Here is a 24,885-nt window from a genome sequence, read left to right on the forward strand (position 1 = left end):
GAGTAACTTGTTATAGTGAATTTCCTCAAAAAAAATCAACAGCCAATTACAAGTAAAAGTGCGAAAAACAAAAAGTACATTTAAGTTGCTTTAAGTTTACAAAAGAAAAATAAGTTTCAACACTACAATCAAGGCTTTCACAGAAAAACGGACAAAATCAGAATTTTGCCCCCAAACAAAATTCATAGAATCTCATGTCATGAAAATAGAATTTGATTTTATCAGTCATTGTAAACCAACACCCTGCTTATGATCACTACACCTTAAGGAGACATGGATCCTAATTCTCCACAACTCCTGTTGCTCCTGACTCTATTACAATTGCGTAATGGAAACGACATTATAAATCAGATTATGATTTAATCAAAATCAATGTGGTTTGTAACAGTCCAAATGATACACAAGATTAATAAGACAAATTATACTAAGAATCAGTTTGGAAAATTGAGTGCATTTCATTTTAATGGAAATCTTGAGAGTGGACTAATCATATACATTTTCCACCAGGAAAGGACACACATTTTGATTACAGTTTTGTTACTTACAATTAGCAGGCGAAAAGTATATTAAAAAAACAATTAATATATAAATATATACAATTATGAATAATTCACAAAAATAATTTATCAAAATTAACACGTCCCACCACACTCCAAACCTATTCAGCTGTGTTCAGGAAATAAATGCATTCCTTTGAAATGAATAAAATTAAAAATGAATCAAGTCAATCCATATAAAGGGCTTTATGGGTCATACTTCAAAGAGTCTTTCTGGAAAAAGGCTGGGCATACGGAGATTGCAGCCTGTAAATGATGAGCGAATTACACATCCTAAAATGCAAAACTGCTTTCAAAGATATTTCAATAAAATTTGAAAACCCGAGTTAAAAGTGGATACGTTTTCATACATATTTTCCCTCAGAGTCTGTTACTTTCTGTCATTGCATCATAGAGTCTCGAACACAAACAAGCCCTATTAGGCCACAATATGGTGATGGTTTTACACTTCTCTGAAATGTGTTGTTTTATACCGGTTCTACAGTTCAATGGTTTGAATCAATGAGGTTGCTTTGTTCCCATTATAAATACATACTTAAAAGAATAAATACAAGCTATAGGCTGAGCGTCAAAAATCTGGAGTTCCGGAATCTGTACTGTTCCGGAATCCGGACATCAGGACGATCTGTGGCAGGGTCATCCAGAATCCGTAAAACGTTCCGGAATCCAGACCCTGCCAAACTGCTTACCGCCGCCAGCCAGGCCCAGGGAAAATCCAAAAATCAAACTCACAGAACACTCCCAGAAATGAAAAAACAAAAACTCCAACCCTACCTCTTCTTCCAGGTCTTCACAGGCACCGCTGCTCCTGGGTCCGCAGGCAGGTCCCCTTCCCTCGGCCAGAACACGGGCGCGCCTAAAATGCAGACCACGGCACCCCAAGCCTTGCATGCCGGCTTCACAGGCACCCCAGGCATTTCTGGACTCGGGACGTCGGAGAGATATTTCAAAGTCCGGAAATACCCGGAATCCAGAATGGCCTCAGTCCCGAGGTATCCAGATTTTCGACGCTCAACCCTGTACTACAAAAACTCACTTTCAATAAAATACGTTCATTTACATAAATCAATTGACATGTTTTGGATGAGGTGAACATACTCTGCAGGGAATTACACTCAGGCCCCTGTGCTCTTTCACATGAAATGATAGGATGTGAGCTTATGCCCATGATCCTTTACACGGTGAGCCCCCAATCTCAGCTGTGCTGCCCTGGAGAAGCAACGTGGTGCTTTCCCAAAAGTTAGGTGGGGAAAAGGAAAAAGAATCAAAGGTACCCTTGGCCTTCACTCATGAGCATCTTAATGTTCCGTTTCAAAATGACACTGAAATAGCCCAGAAACTCTATGGAGATCCAAACAAGGAGGAGAAAATACTTCAACAGAAAGGCGTCCATCAGGAAAAATAGGGGTTGAGGATGATTAGACTGCCTAGATTAAATCAATCATTAAAACTTATGATTGACATTTGTAAAGTCAAAAACTAGCACGAGTTTGCTGATCAAATGTATATATTGTTTGTGATTGAACATTATGAAAATAAACAACATTTTTCAAAAAGCAGAAGAAAACTTGTTTGAAAAAAAATGATGCATCTAAATGGCATTTAGTACATATAGATATACATACAGAATAAACTTTACACAGTGTAAAAAGAGCTCATGTTTTATATCTAATACATAATGGGCAGTGATATTTCTTTAAGTGCATATTCAGATTATGTGGTCAATAGAATAAAAATCGTTTTTGTTGGTAATCTAACTTCATCTGCCCTGTATCCTCTCTGTGATTGTATTAGACCCAAGTATGTTTCCTGACTTCTGACTAGTTATGATGGTGGTTGGTGTAATTTTCAGCGATTTTTCCAGTGAATGGATGATATTTGGGGCTATTCATTGGGAGTATTGTCTGAAGGAAGGTGGAAGGATTGAAAGCAGCAATGTAAAATGTTAACTTGACTACATCAGGTGGTATGCCTTCGGATCTTTTCATAATAAATGAATAATTACATTTTAAAAATAAATGTAATAAAATAATTATTAGAAAATCTAATAGCAGAAATCTGGCAACATTAAAATCAGTTTGTGATCTCTGCTTGCACTGCACTGGTTCAGACACACTAGGTACTACTTTTATTCCAGTTCACTATTTTTAATTAATGTGGAGGTGAGTATAAGGTAAGGAACACTTATATTTAGATCTACCTTTTCACTAAAATTAGCAACAGAGGAAAATGTACCCCTGTATGAGCCAGGAGACATAAAGAACAAGTTGAGAATTAACCTCCCATTTTCCTTTAAAATATAATCAGATGGCAATCATGAACTTTCTGTTGTGCAGTAGATTCTATTTTGAGAACGGAGAGAGCAATTGTAGGACCGAACGTGCATTCTGATGTTTCAGTTAATGTTGCTGGAGCTCAGTTACAAACCCAGTGTATTCCTGTGCCTTCATCGTTATTTGTGCACATTCTCCTTGGCAGGCTTTATCTCTATCAATACTAAGATCAATCACAAAGAAGATTATTATTATGCAGACCACTTACCTAAATTAATATGCCAGACAAAGTGCTTTTAATAATCATCTGAGGTAATTTACTCAATATAGAAGCTACTTCCCATTTTTAGGCTTTTGTTTTTGTTGCACATTATAGAATCATAGAGTCATACAGCACAGAAGGAGGCTATTCGGCCCATCGTGCCTGTTCCAGATCTTTGAAAGAGCTATCCAATAGTCCCACTCCCCTGCTCTTCTCCCATAGCCCAGAAAATTTCTAATTAATAATGAACCCCGATAGACTTTCCTTATACATACTACGATTGCAGATGGCACAAGTATGTGACATGTCTATTTAACACTGTTGAACACAATGAGGGATCAGTAATGTGCAATATCTTTAATAGTTCTCCTGCAGTCATTCAGTGAAAATAGACCTTGAGCTTGCTGATAATGCAAGGCCATGATAACCTGTGGCTTTGAGTTGTTAATGTTGGACTTTAAACTTACTTTTCAACAGGGATGCAAAAGAGTTCTTAGTCTCTAAAAGAAATGTGCTACTATTAAAAGTACAGAATCACTCGTAAAGGTACATGCATTTCAGAATACTTATCATTTTTATTCACAAACAATTGGACTAACCCTTAATATTCAGAATTTCCAGATATTTCCTCAACATTGGATGGATGTTTTGGGCTTCTGCAGTTTCCCCACAGATGTCATATATCTTTCTTATGCACAGAATGTGTCTTATAAACTGACTTTTTACTTGCAAGGAGCTACAAGATCTCAGGGTGCAAGCATCAGTTTAGTTCTGGTGAGAAAGGAAACTTAAAAAAAATACGACCCAAAATATTATTTTAAGTCGAATTTAAATCGCCAGGTAACTCCATTCAAACCAGCACCAATAATGATGGTCAGTCATAATACCACCTCCAAAGAGTTTGAAATCCTGAACAGACAGACTGTAAAATATTTTAGAAAGAATTTATGCATACCTTCTCAGTCACAGTCTTTTTACAGAATGCAAAGAGAGTCCATCATTTACTATTTTTCAACAGTGGAATTATTGTTCTATGTTATGACAAATGCCATTGTTATATAAAATATGTAATGTATAAAAACTAGGACTCAAAGTGCTATTAACATGGCGTCATAAGACCTTTCAGTGTGATCCATACAGTATTGAATGTGATGTTCCTCTTGAAATACCAAAATCACTTCTCATCCTCAGGTCACATGCATTGCTTTGAAAGCTGCCACCATTTGTTTCTCCTTTTCATGTCGTTTCTGCATCATCTCAAGCAGTATATTTTGGGATGGGTCCAGTTGTGCATATTGACCATGTTCAGTAAACTCACCCCTTTCTGGTTTCTCATCAGCAGCCCTAGGTTTAGCTGCAAGTGGTTTTGGTTTCTGGATATTTTTAGCATATTCCATCGCCTAGAGTTGTGTAAAGAGAAAAGGGAAAAAGTCAATTTTAATGTATAGTATGATTCATTGTATTCTGGTTACAAAATAGAATTTTACAATAGGCAGAGGTAAGTTATCATTTACTGTTTTGATCAACTCTCAAAGGTGGTTCTTTTGTGCTTGTTCCCACATTGCAACAGTGACTACACTCCAAAAGTACTTCATTGGCTGTAAAGCGCTTTGAGATGTCCGGTGGTCATGAAAGGCGCTATATAAGGCGCTATATAAATGCAAGTCTTTCTTTTTTTTAAAAATTGATTTCTGAGACCTAGTATAGATGGCAGGGGGAAAAATACTGTTGCGTCCATGGAAGCATCCTTCTTGTTCTCCAGGACATCAAACAAGACTGATGACAGAAACCATGAACTAGTCTCCTTAAATAGTGCTTAGATAAGTAGCATAATAGTATTGCCCTTATGATGTCTATATCACAATGCTTGTAGAGCAGGCTCCAGTTACAGCCGCTGTAGAGACGGATCATTTGTGAAATATATTATTATTCATAGAAAGCTTTCTTCATCTGAGGAGTAAATGGAGATTCTACAGGTTCACTCCACAATAACATTTCATTGTGCAGGTTGAAGCACAATATAGAATTTAAGCTCGGATTTCTAAAGCAAAAACAAGTGAAGCACTAGAGGGCTTAAAATCGCAACACCTCATAGTTGGTAGAACTTTTCTATATATGTGTGGTGGAAGCAGATTCAATATTAACTTTCAAAAGAGAATTGGATAAATACTCGAAAGGGAGACAACTGCAGGGCTATGAGGAAAGAGCTGGGGAGTGGGACTAACTGGATAGTTCTTTCAAATAACCACCACAGGCATGATGGGCTGAACGGCCCCCTTCTGTGTTGTAAAATTTTATGTTTCGATATATAGATGATTTCTAGGAAAAATACAATAATTTGCAAAATAAATAGGCTTGCCTACCTCCTATCTGTAGGTCTGATCAAGTATTATTCTGACAGCAATGGGCCACTTTGCTTTAGAGGATAAAACAGAGATATACAAGGCAACATGTACAAAAATAATTGAATTTAAATGTAATTCTATAAACTGGACATCACCATCAAGAGTTCAGGTTAGATTTTATCCCTTTCTGGCTGAAAATAGCCCCTCGTAATCTTTTGTCAACAATATAACTTTTATTAAACTGAAATTTTCAAAATTTAAGAAAATTAATTAGGTTCAACAACTCAGTGTGAGAGTTTTTAATTACTGAACATACAATAATAGTACATTAATGTTTCATACATTCATAGACCTTTCCTTTGCTCGCTAGTTTAATTCCAAAATATTCTTTTCAATGTAATAACATTTTTCTTCATAAACTAATGAACATACTATGATAGTGATACAACATTGTTTTCTTATTTTTTACGCACCACTTTCCGCCGTGAAGTTATATCTTTGTTGTCGATGCTTGAGGATGGTTTAAGTAGGGTTGGGGATGATTTGGATCCAACTTTCAAGTTTTGTTCGTTAATTTGTTTTGCATATTCCTTTTGTCGTTTCATTTTCTCTGCCTTAACAGACAAACACACAAAAACAAATGTCAGCGACAGGAATTGAAGGAAATATATATTGCCCAGATTTGAAGTGAAGGAAGAAAAAAAAAGAAGTGGGTTGTGACTTTTTCATTCCCAATTTCAAGCAGTTCTTCCCTGATGTTGGGTCTTTTGTACCATGTACCCAGCACCACCAAAGAAACCAGGCAGTGACCTGGCTCCAGGCACTGTGCATAGGTATTGGCGCATCACGACAGTATGCAAGATTTGACCCGAACCCGAACCCGGCAGGGAGCGGGAATCTGGACAGTAGGAGCCACAGGGACCGTCAGCAGCACAAGGGGAGGCTCCAGGAGGGGAATATCCATCAGGTCGGGGGAAGCCTGCGGCAGAGGTGTCCAAGGTTTCATTGTGCGGCCCGTAGGAGCACTGCTACTTCTCCAGGCCCACGAGGACGCTAAAAAATAATGTAAAAGTCGCTGGGTGCCTTGTGGCTTGGCTGTTGTTCCCAGTATCTTTGACCTGGTGGGAAAGCCACCACTGCGACCTTGCTCAGGCCAAAGGTTAAAATGGCAGCTCGGGGCCTAATTACATCATCAGAGCTCCATATTTAAAGAGGACCCCGCCGGCTTGGGATGGGCAACATGTCATCAATAATTTAAAATTGGATTCTCCCAGTTTCTATTCCATTCTCCCAGTTTCTCCGTCTCCGTCACCTTCCACACCAGTGCTTCTGATATGTGTTCCTTTTTCCTCAAACGAGGATTTCCCATCACCGTGGTTGACATGGCCTTCGAACGAGTCCGTCCCATTTCCCGCACTTGTGCCCTCACCCCATCCCCTTTCCCAGAACCAACGGTAGGGTTCCCCTTGTCCTCGCCTTCCACCCCACCAGCCTCCACGTTCAACGGATCATCCTATGCCATTTTCACCACCTCCAGCATGATCCCTCCACCAAACACATCCTCCCCTCCCCTTTCAGCATTTCGAAGGGACCGTTCCCTCCATGACACCCTGATCCACTCCTCAATCACCCTCAACATCCCCATCCCTTCCCACGGCACCTTCCAGTGCAAGCACAGGAAATGCAACGCCTGTCCTTTTACATCCTCCCTTCCCACCGTCCAGGGCCCCATACACTCCTTCCAGATGAAATAATGATTTACTTGTACTTCGCTCAATTTAGTTTACTGTTTTCGCTGCTCACGATGCGGTCTCTATATTGGGGAGACCAAATTGGGTGACCGTTTTGCGGAACACCTCCGTTCATTCTGCAAGCGTGACCCCAAGCTTCCTGTCGCCTGTCACTTTAATTTTCTGCTCCATTCCCACTATGACTTCTCTGTCTTTGGCCTCTTACCAATGAAGTTCAACGTAAGCTCGTGAAACAGCACCTCATCTTTTGATTAGGCACTTTACAGCCTCTGGACTCAATTGAGTTCAGCAATTTCAGATCATAACCTCTGCCCCCATTTTTTCAGATGGCAGCTGTAGATGATTCTGCTATTCCCATTTACACCTGTTCTAGACCCATCTTTTATTTCTTTACTTGTCCCATTACCATCTCCTTTTGCCTTGCACCATCGTCCCTTTTGTCTTTTAATCTCTCCTGCCTTCCACTCTATCACAGACCTTCCCCTCTGTTCTTTCCTCCACTCCCCTCTTTCCCTGCCTCTGCACTTGCTTAAAACCTGTTATATCTCTAACTCTGTTCAGTTTTGATGAAAGGTCATCGACCTGAAACGTTAACTCTGTTTCTCTCTCCACAGATGCTGCCTGACCTGCTGAGTATTTCCAGCATTTTCTGTTTTTATTTAAAAATTGAAGTTATCCAGATCGGGTGGGAAATGAGTGGGTAAGTCCCCGCTCCATTTGAACTGTTCCTCTAGTCTAGGTCCTAACTCTCCATTCCCCTTTCAAGTACAATCAGTAACTCCTCTATCACGGACTGTTATTTAGCTGTCTAGGTGACTATGTTAATATGTATACAAAAGCTGAAAACACTTGCCTTTTCCTGAGCAGATTTAAAGTCTGGTCCCAAACCTCCGAGTTTCACATCCTGTTTTAGATCCTTGTAGTTTCTCAGTGTAGAATGCTAAACAGGAAGAAAATGGGATAAAGATCAAACAAGTTTACTTAAACTTATTTTATACCAATCAGAATTGGAAATAAAATGAATGCTATAAAGATTGCACTTGAAGTTTGTAGAGATTGAAGAACTAACTGCGAGGAAACAGAGAACGATCTGACATTCTCCATTAACTTCATACATAATTGATATAATGCAAAATAATGCTAAAAGCTAAGAAGGTAAGAACTCTTGCCTCCAGAGTTATGGCCAGCTGGGGTACAGCTTTCCCAAGTTGTTTGCCACCTTAAGCAATCAAACCAAGACGATAATGATGAAGCCATGAAAGTTGGGCTAAAATGTGGCTGCACCATGAAAGGATTAGTTTAACCTATCTGTAGCTTCTGGCTATAATGACATTGATTCTGATACTTAACCAGTTCATCTCTGCATATTGATCAGTTTAGAACAAATACAAATTGCATTCATATAGCACCTTTAGTGTAGAAAGCATCACAATGTGTTTTACAGAGTAGGGAGAAAAAAAAGGTTAGGAAAAGAGACAGATTTTGATTTATGTTTTTAAAGGTGATGAGAGAAGTGGAGGGCTTTAGGGAGGGAGTAGGGCCGGAGTGGCTGAAGCCTGTATCGCCAATGGTCGGGCGAAATGAAGGCGAGTTACTTAAAAGGAAAAATGTAGGAAGGGCTGTAAGGCTGGAAGAGGTTGCAGATAAAGATGTGGTGAGGTGAGGCTGAGGATGGATTTGAAGACTGAGACAAGGATTTTAAATTGGGGGTTATCTTATGTTTTATCTGCATATGTGCATCTCTGAGAAACCATTAGTTACACAAGAATTGGGGGAAAAATTTGTCCTGTTACAGGAGTATAAACACAATCCATGTATCAGTATTACCCTCTTTTTATGCCTAGAGCTGGTTGAAGGTGACAGTTTATTCCAGCAATAGCCAGTGATTGTATTGTTTGTTTCCAGGAGCATTACAAAAAATTAAAACAGAATGTAAAACTTGGAATTTTGGGTATAAATTTGCTCAGGAAAAGACAAGTGTTTTTAGATTTTATGCACATATTAGCATAGTCACCTAGAGAGCTAAATAACAATCCATGATAGAGGAGTTACTGATTGTACTTGAAAGGGGAGCAGAGATTTATCATCATCATAGGCAATCCCTCGAAATTGAGGAAGACTTGCTTCCACTTTAAAATTGAGTTCTTAGGTGACTGTACAGTCCAATGCGGGAATTACAGTCTCTGTCATAGGTGGGGCAGACAGTGGCTAAAGGAAAGGGTGGGTGGGTGGGGAGTCTGGTTTGCCGCACGCTCCTTCTGCTATATGCGGTCGTTTCCGCACGATCTTGGCGACGAGACTCAAGGTGTTCAGCGCCCTCCGGATGCTCTTCCTTCATTTAGGGCAGTCTTTGGCCAGGGACTCCCAGGTGCCAGTGGGGATGTTACACTTCATCAAGGAGGCTTTGAGGGAGTCCTTGAAACATTTCCTCTGCCCACCTGGGGCTCGTTTGCCGTGTCAGAGCACCGAGTAGAGCACTTGCTTAGCGAGTCTCGTGTCGGGCATGCGGACGATGTGGCCTGCCCAACAGAGCTGGTCGAGTGTAGTCAGTGCTTCAATGCTGGGGATGTTGGCCTGAGCGAGAACACTGACATTGGTGCATCTGTCCTCCCAGTGGATTTTTAGGATCTTGCGGAGGCAGCGCTGGTGATACTTCTCCAGTGCTTTGAGATGTCTGCTGTATATAGGTAGACCCAGGCTAGCTGGACTGTTTCCACTAGGTCCTAAAGTTTCTCCTCTTAAATTGTTGCAAGGTGAGAGTTGATATTATCAGCTAGCCCTTTTCAAATTTTGGTATGAGGAAAAGTTATGGAAGTTGGTTTTTCTTCCTTTGGAAGAATCTTCAAGGTGAGCTGATTAAATGTTTCAAGATTATGAAGGAGATTGAGAAAATTGATTCAGGGAAATTGTTCACTATGGTGAAGGGTTCAAATTCACGTTAGAAATGAAGAGGGTAGGAATAAAAAGAGAAGTCAGGCTGAGGAAAGTCAAGATGATCTTTTACATCCTGAGCATAATAGAACTGTAGAGTAATCTGCCAAAGATGACCATTGAAGCATAAAGAGATGACTAGATATATATCTGGAGAGAGATGGGATTGAGGATTATGGCCAGAAAATTGGGTCTTTTTTTCCAATTGTGTCATGTGAGTAAATTTTAAATGTCAGCTTGGAGGGTGGTGTGATATCATTTTTCCTTCCAGTATAAATGCTTAGCTTGCAGTGGAGATGCTGCTGGTGCAAACTTCTGCTTCTGGTACAATAGGTGTCAATAGGGAGAGTTTTGTGAAACTTCTACCCATACTTGCACCATTTAACAACAAGATTATCACATTTCGTTTGGTACAGAAATACCTCAGAGGCACAGGACTGACAAAATTAGTAAACACAAAGGGAAACAATTATTACAACACTGGGGGAATGGACGATTCAGACAGATTTGTGCTATAGCCAGTGGCTAATCCTCAAAGCCAGTCTGCAGGGCAGTCAGCCGCAATACACAAAATGCCCAGCTCAAAAATACAAAAACCATTACTTCAGTTTACCATGTCTGCATTGGGGCTTGAAGTTAACTTTTTACGTGCATGTTTGGTCAAGGTTCTGCTAATCACTTTAACCCTTTGCCTGCTGCTTCATTGGCTCAACCTACATCACAAATGTCCTCTCTTAATTGCCATCAAAGACAAAAAGGATGTTGATCCACACAAGTCATAGTTAACATCAGCAGAGTAGCTCTATCAGCTGCAATGTTGACGAGTCACTTCAAACTATACGAGAAGCAGACTTTTAATTTCTTTTAACATAAGTAGATTATTGATAATGATAAAAATGCTCCTTCTATACTTAACTTGATTAAAATAAAGAAGGAAATAAGAATACACCAACTGCATTTGTTTGTAAAAAAGGTGCATTTTTATGCCCATTGTTGAATATATACAAAGCTGATATCCTGTTGTTACAGTACAGACTCTAGACCACTCACAGGACTTGGTAGTGCACTCAAATCACTGCAAGAAGCGATTACAAAGCAGTAATCTCACCGAGGGGGTCAGACTATACTGCAAAAGCGAAGCTCGAATGGTTTGTAACTGTCAACTGAACTCGGATTACATACCTGAAAATCACCCGCTACCTATCTACATCGATAATCTCCAGAAACACTGCAGAGGCTGTGTATTCGCATGTGCAAAACTTGGATTTAGAAGTATAAAAGTATAAAATTTGATAACCATGCTATTAAAAAAAATTACATTTCAATTATAATTCTCAGTAATTTAATAAGAACATAAGAAATAGGAGCAGGAGTAGGCCATACAGCCCCTCGAGCCTGCTCCACCATTTAATAAGATCAAGGCTGATCTGATCATGGACTCAGCTCCGCTTCCCCGCCCGCTCCCCATAACCCCTTATCTCCTTATCATTTAAGAAACTGTCTACTTCTGTCTTAAATTTATTCAATGTCCCAGCTTCCACAGCTCCTAGCTTCCACAGCTTATCATTAAAAGTTAACTAATTCCTTAATGGAATTTTATCTTCGACAGTAAACCCAGACCTGATCATAGTACACAACTTGATGGGCTTCATTTTTATTAAGTACAAAAGCAGAATTCATTTAAGATTTCAATATTTTGAAAGAAAATCTATAATGGGAATTTTAAGCATTGCAAGGGATAGTATCACACAAAACACAGTGGGTCTGATTTTTCTCTACCATCCTGTTTATGACTATAATCAGTAGTGGAATGATAATTGTTTTAAAAAGCAAACTTACCGTTGTACTAAAATACTGAGATAGGAGTCAGATACAGTTAAGACTCTAAACACAATTTTCATGTCAATCAGCACTGATTATTTCCTCAACCCACCTACAAATCATGGGCAGTGCAGGTCAGGAGGTGGTCATTTCCGGTGGCACGTAAAGGGATTATCACCTGCTCATTTAAAATGCTGCCAAGGTGAGTTTATTGTGTTTTTAGGTAAATTACTTGATATTAAAATGCTTATAGTAGCTGGAGAACCTTCTGAAATCTTTAGGGGGCACTTTTCTCAAAATGGGCAGCCTCCTAACAATTCCAATCTGGCTAGAAGCAAAGGATTAGCAGGGAGAGGTGGAAGGAGCACTTGGAGCTGTAGCTGCAGGGAGATCAGCTCGAAGGAATCCTTACCCTCCCAACAGATTCTATAGGCTCAGGATAATACAGCTGTAGTTCTCTGAAAAGCAGTGCACAAAGAGCTACACTTCCCCATGGAGGCTCTCGCTTCCAGCAACAAGACCTACACCCCACTGCCACTGCATTGCTTCTTGCAGGTAAAGTGACTACAGCGCTGAGTTTCTTTGCCTCCAGCTTCTTTCAAGTTGCAAAAGAGCATATCAGCGACATCAATCAGTCTATAGTTCATGCTTGCATTAAACAGATGGATGTTGCCATGTTTTAGAGCAAACACTTTTAACAACAACAACTATGGCGCATTTAACGCAGTAAAACATCCGAAGGCGCTTAACAAGAGCGCTATCAATAAAAAACATTTTTGACACTGAGCCACGGAAGGAGATATCAGGTCAGATGACCCAAAGCGCGATCAAAGAGGTAGGTTTTAAGGAGCATCTTACAAAAGGAAAAAGAGGTAAAGAAGTGGAGAGGTTTAGAGGGTGAATTCCAAAGCCTATTAGTAATAATATTCTCGGTTGTGGAATGGAAGTGAAGAAACTTGCAGCAAGTCTAGACTAAAAGCGACTGATTTCAAATATACTCCATAATAATTGTCTTAGGAGAATACACCATTGAATGACAGCTAACCTAATCATTTCCCAGTAGCACCAGCACAAGAGTTTCAGTATTTCTGTTACAAATGGTTCATTTTTCATATCCCAAATCACCAGTATGTACTTTCCATGGACTGTTTATGAATTTTGTCATGAAAAATGTAAAAATATTTTAAAAGGCTAGCACACAAACACCATCTAGTGGACACTTTGTGAAGAGGAGCTACACTATTGTGAACTGTGATCTCACATGTAAAGACATAGGGGCTGAAATTCCGTTGCGTCCCGTTTGGGGCGGTAATATTCGCCCCCGAAAGGAAGTGGAGCGCAAAAGAATGCACCCCACTCCTTTTCTGGGGCCCAAGCGTAGGAGCGGCTCGTCTCTTCATTAAAGGAAAACTCTGCAGTGAAGAAACGGGCCTCCCTGGACCACCGGGGAGCAGGGATTCTGTGCCAACAGCCAGGCACTCAAGCACGGACACCGCGATCGAAGCGCCAACGGGACGTAGAAGTCGGGAGATTTTTTTGCAATGAGCGCCACCTCCCCTTTAAGTATCACCCTGCGAGTGTCCTGCGCCCGGTTCACATCCCCTGAAGCTGTCGCTGGCATCGCCCACGCAGCCAGCGGGGCACTATGGGTTTCCGCCACCGCTAAACTCCTGGGGAATTTAGCGGGAGTCATTAGTGGCGCGCGCCTGGACAGAAAGTCGTTTGCGCCCGCCGCTAACTGGAGGCACAAATGACCCCAATTTCTAGGCCATAATACCTAGAATTTCCTGGAAACCTGTGCCAAAACAATTGGGTAAGCACCAAAGTTCCCAATCATTTTTTTGGGGCGTTGCATGGCCCCTTTAAGGGGCTGCACAGGCCATACAGAGTACCGCGCATGCGTGGTTTTTACATTGAAAAGCTGGCAAGCCAGCTGCGTGGGATCCCTGGAGCACAGCTTAAAGGAACATTGGAAAGTACAATATAATATCGATTTTCAACGCAAAAGATCGAGCAAATTTGATTGTAAGTGACTTATGCTGGTTTTTACACATAGCCCCGTCCCAATATAAAAATCCAGCTCACACAAACATCCAGTATTTACTAACATAAATACAAAATACTGGAAATCGGAAATAAAAACAAAAAATGCTGAAAATGCTCAGCAGGTCAGATGATGCCTGACCAGCTGAGTGTTTCCAGAATTTTCTGTTTTTATTCTAGTACCTTGTATTTACAATAGTTATCTGTAGGCATAGTTTGAAGCCAAAATTTTTAAGCACAGTCAGGCCAATTTCACTATTTAAGGTTTGCAGCTTTTTTGGGGGGTATTTTTAATAATTATTTCTTACTGTGGTCTCCCTTGTATATTCTATATCTTTGAATTTTTTTATGGCATCAAAAAGTGTTGCATTAAAATTTAAAATCTTTCACAACCGCACTTTCTTGAACATGCTGTGCCTGGTGTACATGGCTGTAATTTTCACAGGTAAGGAGGGACTTAAAGAAGACCCAATTGTTTACACTAATTTCTGCTTGTTGATGCCAGTTTTTAAGTTCCAGTGTATGCCAATGAGATTGGCAGGTAATTTTGGAGTAACGGTCGGCAAGATCAGTGAAGAAACCGGCGTAAATTTTGGCATATCTTTCGACTTTTGCCAATTCCAGGAAATTCTGGGCCAATAAGAATGGAGTCATGGAAGCTTGGGGAACATAACTTACATCTAATTAAGAAGTTATATTCCATATGGATTTAAAGTGCATTCTATTTATATAGTATGCATCAAAATGGTTAGGTGAAGAAGTTTGCTTCAAACTATTTCATTGGATATGTTTTATGGTTCACGAGATTCTATAATTCACTTGGTCTATTGTTCTCTGTATAATTGAGAAGTTAAACACCTTTACAATTTTTTTGTATTGTTTTGCTTCAGATTTGCTTTATAAAAGTCAGCTGTTTTAAAGGTCTAACTTTTTTGGGGAGATTAGTGATAATTTGAGTAATAATTATGTCATTTAACTTTTTCCATAAAGTATTAAATATATCTCATGAAGGTACCGTTTTCATAACTCTATTATAGAAAACATCAGAAACTGTCAGCCATTTTGTTGTTTTTGTACCTTGCAGTTATTCTTTTCCTTGAGCTTATTAACCTTCTCCATTTGTGCCAGGTAGCCATCTGAGTTACAGCGTGTTATTGTTGCTGGGTGGCTCTTGTTTGGCCGAGTGTCCAGTTCAGAATCGCTCTCTGCCATGGGACCAATAGATGGCAGTACCACGTGAGAGCCAGGGTGCGTGTGAGCCAGACGTGGTGTGCCCTCATAAATGTGCTCCATTTGCTGAATGAGTCGTGTGCTCGGAGATTGAACCAAATATTGCTGATGAGAGGGCAGAAAGGGAAGTGTAGGGAACCTAGAAAAAAAAGAAAGGTGGTTAAATTTACTTTTATTGTATTGACTATTACTTGCCTGTAACATCTTTTTAAAATTAGAAATACAGTCAGTGCAGGTTCTAATCACACATAATAAGCCAGTGGGTGTGGTTCTAGCTCCATTCAATGCTGTTGAAAAACACAGCTGAGAATGTATATGCAGCAATAGAGTACCCATGGATAAGGCTTGCTGGTGTGTATGGTGACTCACTTTTAAAACTTTTTTGAAATCACTATTTTACCAATCATACCGAAGGAAGCAGAGTCCCCGGTAGATGTTATAGGGTCGTGGCTGCAATAGAAACGTAAAGGCAGTAAGCAGGTGTACTAATTGGTGCTAATTTAACTTGCAGGCGGTACCTCTCAATACTTACTTGCACTTTCTTAAAGTCAAATTATCAAATTGCATTTATTTGGTTCACAATGTTTTGATTGTCAGAAATTGGAGCTTTTGTGGTCAATTTGGTTTATATTTCTGCATAATAAACCAAGTGTAAAATTGTACAGAACCAACTTATGTACATCAATATGAAATTATAGTCAGAGGGATAATCTTTTATACCAGTATGATATGAGAATTGGAGAAGGGGAAGAAAGCGCCATCAAATTTGCTTGAAAGTAGAATATTTTATGGGTTTGTTTGTTTGAATCCAACAATGTACATTTCAATGGTCATCATTGCATAGAGACATGTCTCAGAGCACTTTACAGGATATTAAGCAGAAGAAAGGGAATAGATCAAGAGGTAACACAGCATAGTGAAAAAGGGAGTGACTAATGTCCAATTCTTGTTATTGTGACATTGGGGCCAAAATTCCAGTCTCACCGGGTCCGTACGATGCGCATGTGCTGAAAACCGGCTTTTCCGATCTGTCAAGATTTGCCTTGACAGATTCTCTGCATCCCTGGCAGAAGATCATTCATGCAGGTGAGTTTGGGCTATTTGCTCAACTCATGTCCAGCAAATGTCCTTCAAACTCTTACGCCTGGTGAAAGCAGGCGCATAGCCGACTTTTACCAGCGTTAAGAGCTTTAAAACATATAAAAATTAAATTTCAAAACATTTTTATGTTAAAAACCCTGTCCATTAAGGTAAGTTTATTCTAAACTGTACTAAAACACATTAAAAAAAATTTCAAAACATATTTTTTTTTGCTAAAACATTTAATTAACTTTAATTTCAATTCATTTTAAATATGTGAGGCGTCTTATTTATTTATTGTGTTTTTTGTTTTAGAGGTTTATTCTCATTGATAGTAATGGGAACTTGTAAAAATGGAGCTCCAATTATTATCAATGAGAATACTGCAGAGTGATTGGTGGTCCAGGCCCACGTGACTCCAGCTTTTTCGTGCGTACGGGAAAGTCCACTCGCCGTACACTATGCATCGAATAAAAGGCCTCCGACCAGAATCAAAGGCGCCTCTTGGACCATCAGGTACTTTTGCAAAAAAAATTTGGGTCACAGGCGTTCATCCGAAGAAAGCCTCCGACCGGAAATTTAGCCCATTATCTTTGCTTTGTATTTTGTCATGTTTGTTAGTGATAATAATTCAAACAATATACTATTCAATAAGGATGTTTCATGTGACTTTCTGTAAATGCAATGCACATGGTGTGAAGTTTGTTTATTGATTCATGGGTAATAGTACCACCATGGTTCTATTCTGATGAAACATTTAGCAATTTGTTCCATGTAGAAGAGGAAAGCATCTGAAGTGGGAAATTATATAAACAGATTGCTGACAACATGAATGGCAGACCAAAGTTAAAACATTCTACGTTTCCAGTACTGATATCCCTCCACTGATAAACAGCTAAATATATACATTTATCTGTAAGCAGTGCATTAAACACATTTTTTTTGAAGGACTCAGAATAATTATTATACAAAACAGAAAATATATTTTTAAACAAAGCAACAGAAACATAAATTATTCAATGACACAGATGTTAACACATTTGATAAGCATTTTTAATGATCTTTCATCTTTATGCATATTTGACAATGAGTTTAAACATTATTGTTTTTGTCTCAAATTTTTAATTGCTTGTTGCAGTTTTAAAGTAAAGAATAGACTCTGTCTTTTGACCCAAAGTTCAAAGTGGATCATTTAATTGTTTGATGGAAAATTGCAATGAAAAACATAAGGAATAGGAGCAGGGCTAGATCATTGAGCCCTTCGAGGCTGCTCTGCCATTCAATATCATGGCTGATCTTTGACCTCAACGCCACCTTCCCATACTATCTCCATATCCCTAGATTCACTTGGTATCCAAAAATATATCAATCTTGGTCTTGAATATACTCAATCACTAAGCATCAACAGCCATTGGGGTACAGAATTCCAAAGATTCACAATCCTTTGAGTGAAGAAATTTCTCCTGGTCTCAGTCCTAAATGGCCGATCCCTTATTCTGAGACTCCTAATTCTAGACTCCCCAACTAAAGGAAACATCCTCCCATCATCTACCCTGTCAAGCCCCTTAAGAATTTTAGATGTTTCAATGAGATCACCTCTCATTCTTCTAACCTCTAGGGAATATAGGCCTAGTCTACTCAATCTCTCTTCATAAGATAATTATGCCGTCCCAGGAATCAGTATAGTGAACCTTCTTTGCACTCCCTCTAAGGCAAGTATATCCTTGCTTAGGTAAGGAGACCAAAACTGCACACAGTACTCCAGGTGTGGCCTCACCAAAGCCCTATACAATTATAGTAAGACTTCTTTACTCTACTTCAATCCTTTTGTAATAAAGGCGAACTTACCATTTGCTTTCCTAATTGCTTGCTGCACCTGCATGTTAACTTTCTGTGATTCGTGTACAAGGGCACCCAGATCCCTCTGAATACCAACATTTTCCAGTCTCTCACCTTTAAAAAATATTCTGCTTTTCTATTTTTCCTACCAAAGTAGATAACTTCTCCACGTTATATTCTATCTGCCATGTAATTAACATGTCTATATTTCTTTGCAGCCTCCTCACAGCTAACTTTGTATTGTCAACAAACATGGATACATTACGCTAGACTCGGTCACCTCATCTAAGTCATGGATAGAGATTGTAAATAGCTGAGGCCCGAGCACTGATCCTTGCGGCACCCCACTAGTTACAGCCTGCCAACCTGAAAATAACCCGTTTATTTCTATTCTCTGTTTTCTGTCCATTAACCAATCCATAATATATTAACCCCAATCCTATAAGCCATAATTTTGTGTAATAACCTTTCGTGTGGCACCTTATCGAATGCTTTCTGAAAATCCAAATACATTACACCCACTGGTTTTCCCTTATCTACCCTGCTAATGATTTCTCTTTCATACATCAGTGTTGACTCGGCCCAATCATTATGATCTTCTAAGTGCCTTCTTACCATGTCCCTAATAATAGATTTTAGCATTTTTCTTACTACTGTCAGTAGTATATTATATACTGGATCATAGATAGAAAGGTATTTTCCTTCTGTATATAGTGTGAGTCCAATCTAGCTCCATACTTGCATAATGTATTTATTCATATATTTGTATATAACATTAAGTTCATCTCAAGACTTCACTTTAAAATAATTATCAGACATGTTAAGGGTAAATGTTGACAATTAATTCTTAAGAGGTTCAAAACTGGTTAGTCAGCATCTATTAATACATTTTTGCACATGATCAAATAGAGGACTACGTTTCATGCTATGGTTCAGATATTGCAGTATAAAATATTATGCTAGACCAATACCAAAAATGGTACAAGCTGAAACTAATTGAATTTACCTTGCTGGAAACCAGGACTTTATTTAGTGAGCCATCAGAAATCTCCCCATAAGGGGATCTTAATGGTGGAGCAAGCTCGAGGGGCCGTATGGCATACTCCTGCTCCTATTTCTTATATTCTTATGTTGGCACATGAATAAATAAAACGTAGTTTTAGTACCTGTCAAACATTTTGAGCTTCCTATCATTGTTTAATTGATAATAAATATTATTTGTTGTTTAGCTTTGTAAAAACTTTGATCTGTGTTTAATATACTTCAATTCTTCTGGTAGCATACCACAAGACTATATTAAACGCAGCAAGTAGATTACTTCATGCAAGTCATTTTTAATTCTCAGGTACTCATCTCTGTAACGGTAGATTATAGAAAAGATACAGCTTCTGGATCATACAGGATAAAATCAGATTACGGCAAGTGATTAAACAGCCCAATAACAGGGCAATTCTATAAAAATAAATTGAAATTGAAATTGTAACGGGATGTCTTACTTTAGATTGAAAAATGTCAAATTTCTCCTCCATTTTGGACAAATTGTCAAAATATTTGTTACATTAAAGGGGAAATCACATTGTAAATTACTTATAAATAACAGTCTGTCCTACTAATTTGGTGAAATGCTGCATTTATAATCTCATTACCCACAGCTTTCTTGACCGATCTGAAAGCCAGAGATGAGTTGCCCAATCAGCGTCACTGGCTGGCCCATCAATGAATAGCTGCCGTAACAATAGGACATATCAACATCCCTTTCAGTCCTGGTTACTGAACAGGAACTATCAGCCAGTTGAAAACTGAGTGCCAGCAAATAAATAGCAACAGTTTTTAAGTACATTCAAACTTGCTTGTAGAAAAAACAGATGTAGCCATAAAAGTGATAGTTATATCCGATTTCTGTTACAACAAGTATATGTCAGTTTCTACAAAATATTATAGTAACCAATGTACTTAATACTTGGAAAATAGTATTAAAATATTGCTAATAATGATACAATGCTGCACAAATAATTTATTTGACTTATACAATTAAGTATATTAAAAATAAATGGAATTTGAATAACGCAAAGTAATTGCTTTACGTACAAGACAAGAACAGTGCAAGACACTATCTTACTTAATAAGAACCTGCACAAGTTTGCCATAACCAAACAAAATAATCAACGACCAAGCAATAAACAGAGATACATCAAAACCACAAAAAATCAAAGTGTCAAATAAGATGTAAAAGCCTATTAGCATTTTTTGTTTATTTTTCGAGGACTTCTATCTCAATTCAGGCAAAGATAGCCAACTCCTACAAACCATCGCCACTGGTGCATTGTAGCAAGGAGTGAAGCGCCTCCATGCTGTCTAATGATTCATTGGTTGTTGGTGGATCAATCACAGGGCAGTCATCTTCAATGTCACCATATCCACTGAATTGATTTGTCCTGCAATCAGAGTTACCTCGTTGCTGATCATCTGGTCGTTGGCGGTCATATATGCTTCAAAAAACCCTTCAGCAGACATCCACTGCTTTCCAAGAGCTCTAGTTGGCAATATCCATAGCCAGCTCCTCAAGCTGCATGCTGATCATCCCCATACCCTCGATAATGCTCAATTTGCACCAGAAGCTGAGGTAACCAGGAGGCAGCAAATAAATCTATTGCTACCTTGAGGAATTGTGGCTCAAAGGGCATTATAGACCATCAGGTAGTGATGGGGAAAAGGGTGCGATACTTTGCCTTAAGAGAATGATGACCATGTTACGGTTGTAGTTTTGAGCTATTGTTGATTGGCAGAAAAGGAGTAGTGTACTAAACAGGCTCGACATCTCTAGAGAACGGGTTTTGCAATTATCAAGCATGAGAAGAATCCAATCACCTTCTGCATGTTCCTTATCATCCAGGTGATTCATCCAGGCCTTAAACAGCTTTGTTGCCTGCCATGTTTGTACACAGTGGCACAGTAACTCTACCTTACTTATTCTGCTACCCAATAACTTTCATTTATAGAATGCCTTTAATGTAGTAAAATGTCCCAGGGCGCTTCACAGGAGCGTCATCAACAAATTTTGACACCGAGCCACATAAGGAGATATGTGGCCGAAAGCTTGGTCAAAGAAGTAGAGTTTTAAGGAGCGTCTTAAAGGAGGAGAGAGAGGTAGAGAGGTGGAGAATTTTAGGGAGGGAATTCCAGAGTTTATGGCTTAGGCAGCTGAAGGTACGGCCATCAATGGTGGAGCAATTAAAATCTGAGATGTGCAAGATATTATGTATGCATGCCAATGATGTAATGATGTACTATAAACTAGACCTGAATGTACCTTCGCCCTGTATATACTTACCTGTACACCAGAGGGTGCTGCTGCTGGAGACCTAAGGGTCACCTGTACACTGCAGGCAACCCAGTATAAAAGGGAGCTCACCTCTGGGTGTCCTCACTCTAGGAGCTGCAATAAAGGACTACAGTCTGTACAGTTCAAGTGTCACACCCCTGTCTCGTGGAGTCATTAACAGAGTGCCTACATACACAATAAAGAAGCCAGAATTGGAGGAGCGTAGAGATCTCGGAGGGCTATAGGAGGTAACAGAGATAGGGAGGGGCATGTCCATTGAAAACAAACCTCTTTCAGAGAAGTGCAAGATCTTGTTAGTCAGGTTGAAAGTAGCCTGTTGTGTCAGCACTAAAATGTCAGACATTATCAGAAAGGAGAGAGTATCCTCTCAATCAACAAATCCTAAGTGCACAGCGCCTGCTTTACTGCAGATATCTTGTACTTTGATCTTGCAGTGTTTCTTCAATTTTTCCATCCAAACATTGGTAGCCAATTTGTTGGAATAAGGCAACTGCTTTTTCTGCTAGGAATAGATTACTGACCAGCAGAATTTGCACATAAAACCTGGTGAAACTAGCACAATGCTTGTCCACATTCATATGACTGGGCTTTTGAATGCCATCTCCTTGCAGAGCTTATGGTTGGATATTGTCTTCGGTCTTGAGCAAGATTGAGAGAAAAGTGATGATGGCTAAATTATTTTATGACTTTGCCCTATTTTTTCTTTTCCATCTGCCAATGTGTTGAATCTCCGTTTTCTTATTCACTGGTACATTCTTAAACCTCACCTTTCCCTTTGACACCATGGCCCCAATTTCGCCTGGCTCAGGAAATCCGGTGCGGCCGGGGTAGGTGGCGGGTCCCACCTCACTGCTAGCTCCAGCCTGCTCTGTAGAAATGATCTTATGTTGATTGGGCTTGTTAAGCCCGCCCAACGCATTTCCAGGGCCAATTGAAGGAATCGGGTTTGATGGCGCCATTTGATGACGCGTCATCAGCCGATTTCCTTCAAAGGACCATGTCCAAATTGATTTTGACAGTTGTGCTGTCAGTGTTCTACAGCATTTAAGTGCTGCCAACACTGACAAGCACTGCACAAAGGTTCAGGGCTGCACCCAGGCTCTCCCATGACTCCCTGCTTATGGAGGGAGTCACAACATGCAGGGAGGTTCTCTTCCCTTCCAATGGCCAGAAGAGACCTCCCTAGGAGATCAACGCAGCCTGGTTGCACATTGCACAGGAGGGAAAAAGCAGGGATATCGTCAGGAGGACCAGGCTGCAGTGCTGCAAACCTTTCAGTGATCTCAATGGATCACGAAATGTTATTGCAAAGCCTCGCCAACCTCATCCTGCTGTGCTACTCATTACATCCCCCTCACTCTGCCTTCCTACCGTATTCCTGCACATGCTTACTCAAATTAACGTACCTTGCACCTCCACCATTCCTCTCCATCTACATCATCATTTCCCCATCCCACTAGCCATCCCTCACACACTCACCCTCATCCTAGTCCAATCATACCAACTAACAACGCACAAGGGTAGGCACTTGGGTGTTTTAGCCAATGTTCATGTAAAGTTTCTGTTAATGTGCTGTCAAACATTGGACTAAACCTCTCCGCCTCTCTCTCCTTGCAACCTGCATAAGGCTCAATGTGCCTCCCAAATGCAGTGAGCAAGAGCTTTTTATCTTGGGAAGTGAACAGCTGTGAGATGGAAGCTTTTAGAGCACATTTTCAGCCGTCAGGTAAAGAAATGAATTCATGGTCACACAACTCCTGACGTCCTTACCTGATGTGATCCCCGAGCAGCGTGAACCTCATACAAAACCTGGTAAAATGGTAAGTTCAGCTCAAAATTAATTTTAAGTGGCTTTTAACAAGGTCATAATGACCTACATTGCCTCTCCCGCCGCTACGTGTCGGGTCTGTTTAGCGTTGACAGACCCAACATCTGGGAAAGCAGCGAGGTCTGCTGTCAATCATTTTAAGTTTAACAGTTGACCTGCCATTGATCCAGTCCTGAGCGCTGGAAAATTTCCAGCCCACCGGAAAAATTCCAGCACGTTTCATCAACATCAAAGGATCATAGAGCAAGTAGGTAAATATTCATTAGTTCGGATATCAAAATACTCTTTGGGTAACCACATCATATCTTTACTAAACGATGTCTCACCATAACCAACCTTATTTTAAGCAGATTTGAGCTAATACTAAATAATACAGAAAATGCTTATACATAGAAATTAGTTTGCTATGATTTTTTAAAAAAAGATTTTGTTATATACAGGTTTGACTATATCAGTATTTAAAATAAAAGATGATTGCAACTTCTATATGTAAGGCAAACTGTGTAAGTGACCATAGCATTTCTGTACAGTTACTTTCCTTGCTTACCCTGCATTCCCATAATCCTTTCCAAACTGGTTGTGATCCTCTTTCATCATTTTCTCTTGGTTTATGGAATAGAATAGTGGAGTTCCAGTACCAAAATCTGACCCTTGCAGACGGGGATGATTGTAACAATCTGGTGCTAATGTTCTAGTGTAAACAGCTTGGTGATAGTTAGGATTGACCATTTGGCCATGTTGGGTTTGTCCAAAGTGTGTATAGGAAGGGGCCTGTATGTCACACACAGTTTGATGTTGAGCATTTTCTGGGACATACAAAGTTGTGGAAAAGTGGGATGGGTTGGTGTTGAACTGATGTGGATAACGAGAGGTCCTTGATTCAGGGGTCTTCTGATACTCCTGAAAATATGGAACAGGATTTTGGTGCTGTGGTGCATTATAAACATTATGGTTTTTGTAAACTGAAGCAGCTTGATTCATTGAATGATGTGATGGGACAAGCTTAACAGTGGTTTGTGTGTTGTCACCAGATACAGTTGGGACAAAATCTGAAGCAGTATTTAAATGGATATTCAGATTCACTGTTGGCTGAGAATTGGGAATGAAGGCAGGGCCAATTTGATTGACAGATGATGAAGCAAATGTTCGGTCACTGCTGGGAGACAACAAGATACTGTTGTCATCTCTCTGAATTATTAGCAACTCCGATGTATTTTTATTCTGATGAACCACGTTGTCAAAATGTTGCGGCTTCTCCCCATGCAGCTGGGCTTTCTGCGTTTGCTGTTTAGTCGAAGGCTTATCAGGAGGTCGTGGAGGTCTTTCTCTCACTACATTCGTCAATTCTTTTTTCTTAGTAGATAGTTGTTTTGCTTTCCGGGTCTGGAAAAAAAATAATTAGCATAAAAATACGGTGTATTATTACTAAAATATTGTGGACAGCTGTCCATTTCCTGCCTGAAAAACGTCCGACCTGCAATTGAAAACAGGAGGGGGTGGGTTACCCTGGCAGCTCCATTAATGCCCTAGGCCCACCTGATGCAATTTTCAGGCAGGCCTGTAAATGGGGAAGCAGCCCGCC

At 39.8% G+C, this 24,885-nt stretch overlaps 1 protein-coding gene across 2 annotated transcripts in view; it reads right to left on the reverse strand.

The window, feature by feature from the left end:
• Positions 1-2,159: 2,159 nt before the first annotated feature.
• jhy (junctional cadherin complex regulator) overlaps positions 2,160-24,885 on the reverse strand; it is a 118,531-nt gene continuing 95,805 nt past the window's right edge. The window contains exons 5-10 of one of the 2 annotated variants that reach the window (XM_070894365.1): positions 23,851-24,686; positions 15,061-15,352; positions 8,038-8,128; positions 5,911-6,047; positions 4,411-4,492; positions 2,160-3,053 (exon numbers count right to left, since the gene is read on the reverse strand). In XM_070894365.1, coding sequence (XP_070750466.1) covers positions 3,010-3,053; positions 4,411-4,492; positions 5,911-6,047; positions 8,038-8,128; positions 15,061-15,352; positions 23,851-24,686 — 1,482 coding nt within the window. In that variant the 3' untranslated portion in view covers positions 2,160-3,009. Of the gene's footprint in view, positions 4,493-5,910; positions 6,048-8,037; positions 8,129-15,060; positions 15,353-23,850; positions 24,687-24,885 lie in introns of both variants that reach the window. The other variant, XM_070894364.1, reaches the window with a different exon arrangement.

This window comes from Pristiophorus japonicus, chromosome 11, assembly GCF_044704955.1.
Source record: "Pristiophorus japonicus isolate sPriJap1 chromosome 11, sPriJap1.hap1, whole genome shotgun sequence".
Classification (NCBI taxonomy): domain Eukaryota; kingdom Metazoa; phylum Chordata; class Chondrichthyes; family Pristiophoridae; genus Pristiophorus; species Pristiophorus japonicus.